Source organism: Rhincodon typus, chromosome 3 (assembly GCF_021869965.1).
Source record: "Rhincodon typus isolate 14 chromosome 3, sRhiTyp1.1, whole genome shotgun sequence".
NCBI classification, from domain to species: Eukaryota; Metazoa; Chordata; class Chondrichthyes; order Orectolobiformes; family Rhincodontidae; genus Rhincodon; species Rhincodon typus.
Window position 1 is genome coordinate 43816382 of NC_063334.1, and position 7293 is coordinate 43823674.

At 39.0% G+C, this 7293-nt stretch overlaps 1 protein-coding gene across 1 annotated transcript in view; it reads left to right on the forward strand.

The window, feature by feature from the left end:
- LOC109927746 (leucine rich adaptor protein 1-like) overlaps window positions 1–1310 on the forward strand; it is a 26110-nt gene extending 24800 nt beyond the window's left edge. Inside the window, exon 3 of the mRNA XM_020527753.2 lies at window positions 502–1310. Coding sequence (XP_020383342.2) covers window positions 502–891 — 390 coding nt within the window. The 3' untranslated portion in view covers window positions 892–1310. The remainder of the gene's footprint in view (window positions 1–501) is intronic.
- The last annotated feature ends 5983 nt before the right edge of the window (window positions 1311–7293 follow it).

Here is a 7293-nt window from a genome sequence, read left to right on the forward strand (position 1 = left end):
AAACGTCAGCCTTCCTGCTCCTCTGATGCTGCTTGGCCTGCTGTGTTCATCCAGCTCTACACCTTGTTATCTCAGTACCTCCAGCATCTGCAGTTCCTACTATCTTTTGAGGGGTGCTATTGCTCTATTTCCAGCAGACAGGAGCTTGAACATTTAGCCCAGAATTTTTTCATTTCACAGATAAACAGGTTCAATAAAATTTGTCTTTCAGGACTCTTCAGTAATTCAGTGGCTGTGGGAATATAAACACAGTCAGACTCTATGAATGGCATATCTTGTATTATTGTTTGAAGTTGTTCTACTTCCACAAGATTGTTTTGTAAATGATGCCAAAAATACAAAAGGAGAAACCAAGGTCAAAGTTTAAGCTTTCAAACAAGAAATTGATATGCAAAACTTCAGCTGTGGCCTCAGAGAAATTTTAGGTCTGTATACTGCCTGTACTCTTAACAGGCATTAAGTAACGTTATGAACTGATCTGTTTTTCTCACTCTGTCTCAGGCTCGCCTCAGGGCAATCGATGTCAAATTGATGCATCAGTTATTGTCCATCAACGAAGGTATTGAATCGATTAAGTGGATGATGGAGGAGAAAGGCAATGTGACAAGCAGGGGGAGCAGCTTGACGAGCAGTCTCTATAGCTTGGCAGAAAGCCAGATCACTTCACTCCAAGGCAGCTGGAATAGCCTGCAAGATGGCAGTGATGGGCTTGATGAAATCTCAGTGGGGAGCTACCTGGACACGCTGGCTGATGACTTGCCAGGTCACTGCACATCCTCTGACTTAGATCCCTTCTCGGACGAATGTGTAACAACAGATTCACTTAACAGTGAATCTATCAATAAGGAATCCAAAAATGATTCTGATGATGGATATTATTGTTTTGGATAAATTGTGTGAAAATAAGATTTTTTTTGTATCTACAAACAGATGGATGAAATTATTGTTCAGCCTTTCATTATACATCACCCTCGTTGGGACAATGTTTAACAGCAGTCGATCTGATATTGGTCATTTCACACTACTACCCAAACTCAAATACACCGCATTAAGTCCTTGTGACCCTGTTATCAAGTCTATTTTGAAATTTAAGAGTAGAGTTTCAACCCATAATCTGGGTGGAATCTCTCCAAAAGGCGCAAAAGATCAGCGTAATTTCAACACAAACAAGGATCTCCCAAAATAAGCCCTGCTTACGTTACTCTCAATACTTTGTAACATTTGAAAATTCAATGCACCCATCAGTCCCCTATAATCCCAAATAAAAATCTAAAGTCCTTGTAGTTGGTTGGCTGGCCGAGCTGGTTCATTGTTTCGCAGACATTTTGTTACCATGCTGGGTAACATCGTCAGTGCAGACTCCGATGAAGCGCCGTTGTGTTTTCCCACCTATTATTTAAACTCTGGAGTCCATTGAGCTGGATTATCTCACTTGTGGTTTTCCTTCGCAGTGGAGTGTATATGGGGTCGAGCTCTATGTGTTTGTTGATGGCTTTCTTCGTGGAGTACCAGGCTTCTAGGAATTCCTGTGCTTGTCTCTGCTTTGCTTGTCCCAGGATCTTGGTGTTGACTCAATCGACTTGTACCAAAGCAAAGCAGAGACAAGCACGGAATTCCTAGAAGCGTGGTACTCCACGAAGAACGCCATCAACAGATACATAGAGCTCAAACCCATATACACTCCATTGCGAAGGAAAACCAGAAGTGAGGTAATCCAGCTCAATGGATTCCTGAGTTTAAATAACAGGTGGGAAAACCCAACGGCGCTTCATCGGAGGCTGCACTGATGATGTTACCCTGCATGGTAACGAAACGTCTGCGAAACAACAAAACAGCTCGGCGAGCCAACCAACTACAACATCCACAGCCCGAGCTACAAATCTACTCTCAAACCTTAGAATCTAAAGTTCTGCCAGTCAACCTGGTTCAAATTCTTGGGCATACAGTAGGCACAATTTCATTGCCTTTGATGAAAATTAAGCTGCCTTGTGTGCACCAGTCACACTACAAATTGTTCAGTTTTGCATTAAAACTCATTTTTTCGATGACTTTTAAATCATTTTCTGCATATAGAGCATTGAACTCTCTTATTTAAAGTGCACAATCAGGTGACTAGGTCCAAACGTTTGAGTTAGGAGCAAATCTAAGCCATTTGGACCTCAAGCCTTCTCCAGCATTCAATAAAATCATGGCTGATCTGTTTGTGTTTGAATTCCACACTTCCAGCTGCCCCCCAATAACCTTTGATTCCACTGCCTAATGCAAATCTATCTACCTCTGTCTTAAAAATATTCAATGACCCCACCTCCATCAACATCTGAGGCAGAGTTCCAAATGCGCACACTCTATGAGAGAAAAAAATCTCTTCCTTGTCCTAAATACTGACCAATAATTTTCAAACAGTGCCCCCAGCTCAATATTCATCCACAGTTTTCACCTGGCAAGACCATTCAGGATCTTGTACACATCAGTCAAATTGTCAGTCTCACCTCTAAATTCCAGCGGAAATAAATCCAGCATGTCCAACCTATCCTCATAAGACAACCTACTCATTCTACGTATCAATCTAGTAAAACTTCTCTGAACTGCCTCCAGATTCAATGGGTCAAATGCTGTCTAAGTACACTGGAAGGATTCTATGAATTATACCTACACACTCATTTTTGGGATTTTTGCACTAAAACACTTTGATCTCTCTACACCTCAAAATTCTGCAGTGATGCTCTGTTTAATTTTTTTATCTTTCCTGCCAAAGTGAACAACTTGTGCTCCATCTGCCGGATTTTTTGCCCACTCACTCAACTGTGCATATCCATCTACGTCCTCCTCATGTCTTCTTCACAACAAATCTTCCTAACTATTTTCACGTCATCTAAAAATTTAGCAACTATCCCTTTGCCCCCTGCATCCAAATCATTTTGGTAAACTGTAATAAGTGATGCCCCAATGCAGTCTCCTGTGGGATTTCACTCATCACATCCTGCCAATCTGATAAACCCATTTATGCATGCACCCTGTTTTTTACCACCCAGCTAATCCTCTGCTAATGCTAATATTTTATACCCTATACCATGTGGTTTACTTTTCGCAATAATGGTTTATGTGACATCTTGTCAAATGCCTTCTGGAAGTTCAAGGATCCACAATGCATGTTACTTCTTCAGGGAAGTCCAATAAGTTAATTAAACATGATTTCCCTTTCACAAAACTATGCTGACTCTTCCCAAATACTTTGAGTTTTTCTAAGTGCTCAGCAATATCCTCCTTAATGATTGATTCTAACACACTCCCCACAATGGACATCAAGCTAGTTGACTTGTATATTCCTCTTCTCTGCCCCCTCTCTTTGAAAAGAGGGATTATATTTGCTACTTACCAGGCTGATGAACTCTTTCCTGAATCTCTGAAATTTTGGAAAATTAATTCTAAAGTATCTACTACCTCATTAGGCACTTCCTTAAGAACTGAGGATGATGTCTATCTATTCAACTCATAACGCCCTCAGTTCACTCAGTGCCCCTTCCCTGGTGATAGTAATTTTACAAAGTTCTTGTCAATTTTCCACCACTGATTCACAGCTCTGCTGGAAATTTTTTTCTTTTTGCAATCTTTACTGTGAGGTCAGAATCAAAACAGTCGCTCATTCTGCCATTTTATTATTAATTAATTTCCCATTCACACTCTCTCGAGGACCAACAGTGACATTATCTACACTCTTCCATGTTAAATTACCTGTGGAAACTCCTTTATCCATTTTTACATTTCTAGCTAGTCTCCTTTCATATTCTAATTTCTTCCTCCTGATTAATCCACAAGTCATTATTGGCAGTTATTTTATATTCTGTACAACGATCTCATTGCTCATCTTTGTGCGATTATGCACATTTTTTCTTTAAGTATTATGCTTTCCTTAACTTATTTAGTTAACTACAGCTAGTGGATCCCCTGTTGGGTTTTTTCTTTATAATAGGAATATACTTATGAGGAGTATTCTAAAATACCCCTTTAATTATGTGCAACTATTTCTCTATTGATCTATCTCCTGATCTAATATGCCTGTTTGCTTCAACTAGCTCAGCTTTCATTCCCAAATAGTTGCCCTTATTTAAATATAAAGTACTAATCTGAGACCCATTCTTTTATTTTTTAATCTGGGTGTAAAATTCAATAACATTGTGATTCCAAAGTTTGGTTAAACCAAGTTTTGATTAAAGGTTTTGGGCATGTGATACAGGACGTAACTCGTCAACAGGAGATAAAACTGGAACAGTTTAGCCGATACTCGTGATGTTGAGGTGTACAAAATTTAGAGGGGAATAGATCGGATGAATGCGTATAGTCCTTTTCCCAGGGATGGGGAATTGAAAACTAGACAGCATAGGTTTAAGGTGAGGGGGAAAGATTTAAGAAGGACCTGAGGGACAACTTCTTCATGCAGAGAGTGGTGCATATATGGAATGGGCTGCCAGTGACAATGGTTGAAGCAGGTACACTAGCATCACTTAAAAAACATTTGGATTGGTACATGGATGGAAAAGGTTTAGAGGGATATGGACCAAATACGGGCAATTGGAACAGACTGAGTTGACAGCATGGACCAGTGTGGGTCAAAGAGCCTGTTTCCATGCTGTATTACTCTATGACTCTATGCCTTTACCCTGAGATAATTAATCAATCCTGTCACATTACACAATACCAAATCTGTTATAATCTGCTGTCTGTTCTGGAACTGAACGTAATGATCTAAGAAACTCTCAAAATCACTCTGTGAATATCTCATTCAGGCTACCATTGCCAGTCTGATTTTTCCAGTTTATATGTACATTAAATTTGCCCATGATCATTGCTGTAAAAAAACACATTTTAAGCTCAGTTAATAGAACTGCACTAGGTCGCCACTATTAAATACATCAAGAACTAGTTTGTATTGGGAAGTTAAGAGTAAGAATTACATCTGTTAAACTGTTTTATTGTGCTGGCCCGTGGGGGTGGTTTTATGTTTGCAGTTATGCAAAAAGAATTCTAGCAAAAAATTTGATTTGCATAATTTCAAGTGAATTTTGAGTGCAATTTGCCATATGTAGCCAGAAGAAGCAACTCTTAAACTATTAGTTTAACTTGACAGTGAAACTTTCCTTTATGTCTGTGCAAGGGAAGCAAAAGAAACACTGGGCAATAGCAAACAGGTACATCCACTGGTCTTATTTATTGTTAATTTGCAAAACAAAATGGAAGGGTCTTTTATGATGTCTCAATGCACAACTAAATGACGTATAGGTCACTTATGAACTCAATTAAATTCAAACTTTGTCGATAAAATAATGAATTACCTGTATTTTCACAAGTGTCACAAGCTTCTTAAGTTATACTTGAAACAATTTCAAAGTGTTTCAGTGTTACAGTCATGTGCCAATACTAGAAATATTATCTATCTGTTTGAGTTGAGACAATCAAGGGCACTTCCTATAAATGTATAAACCATGCGATTGTACAAGTCCTGCATTTCCACCCTGAATTAAAGATGCCATAAAAATGAATCATATTTGATGTCTAATGACTCTGAGAAATGTGACTTTTGACGGTCTATGGACAGATTGGCAGAGTTGCAACACAGGAATAGGCTGTTCAGCTCCTCGATCCTGTTTGCCATTGAATTATATCATGGCTGATCTGTGGCCTAACTTCATATGCCTGCCTTTTGCCTATATCCCTTAATACCTGTGCTTGACAGAACTTTATCTCATATTTAAAATTAACAATTGATGCAGGACAGACTGCTGTTTGTGGAAGAGAATTCTTCCTAACATTTCTGCTGAAAGGTCTGCCCTAATTTTTAGAGATTGCCCACTACTTCTAGAATTCCCAAACGTGGAAATAGTTTATGTGTATCCACCTTATCTTTTCCTGATAATATCTTGAAGACTTCAGTCAGATTATCCCTATCCTTTTAAATTCTAGAGAAAACAGGCCTAATTTGTCTAATCTCTTCTCATAACTTAGCCCTTGAAGTCCAGATATCATTCTTGTAAACCTGCATTATACTCCCTTCAAGGCCAATATGTCCTTCCTAAGATATGGTACCGAGATCCGAGTGATCTGCTCACAGTACATCAAGGGGGGTCCAAACAGGATTTTGTACAGTTTCAGCATAACTGGTGCGTCCTTGTACACCAGACTTCTAAATGTAAAGGCCAGCATTCCATTAGCTTTCTTGATTATTTCGTACACCTGTTTGTGGCATTTTAAAGATCTATGCACCTGAATCCTAAAGTCTGTTTGGACATCCTGTGTATTTAACATCATACCATCTAGAAAGTACCCTAATGAATCCTTCTTAAGTCCAAAATGGATAACCTCACACTTGCTTACATAGAAATCCATCTGCTACAGTGTTGCCCATTCCCTTAATTTACCAATTTCCCTTTGTAATTTTATGCTGTCATCTACACTGTCTACAATACCCACTAGAACTTGGAACTATGTATTAAAGTTTACACCCAATCTGCAAATTATGTCATTTAATTAAACTACATGGTTGCATTGGCATCAGGAAGGTAAACGTATTTATTATCTGTTAAATTACTGTAAAAATGTAGTACAGTCGGCTTTGCTATGATGCATGTTCCGGCAACACAAATTGGCTATAACACACCTGATGAATAGGAGAATGCTATTTCTAAAACGTGAATTTGTACTGGCTATAAGGCAAATCCATTGTTGCGTGGAGGCAGTATGCGTTGACATCACGATCGTTTACAGGCTTTGTTCTGACCATGTGTCAGAGTCTCCGAGCTGCCTTAAGCCTATGGCAGTGTATAACTCTACCAACCCGCGAGCCTTGAAAGGTTACCTTAGGTCTCCTCTAGGTGTCTACTTTAGGACATGCAAAAGAGGTTCAATGACAGGACAATTTTTTTCTGACCTTATTGTTGAGGTTTTGGAAGATACTTTTAGAAAGTATTACAGGAAAAAAAATTGGATTTCAAGATTCTCCTCATCCTGAGTAATATGCCAAGCCATCCTCCCACCATTGGTGAGTTTTCTGAAAACATCAGAGTGGTATTTCTATCCCCAAACACAATCTCTCTTCTTTAACCCATTGACCAAGGTGCAATAGCAGCTTTTAAATCTTATTATTTAAGGCACACTTTTAAGAGTCTGATTGCATCCACTGAGGAGGATAAGAATAGTGTTTTTTTTCAATTTTGTAAGAGCTTTAACATCAAGAATGCAATTGACATTATCGTGGAGGCCTGGGGTGATGTCAGTGAGGACTGCTTGCCTGCAGTTTGG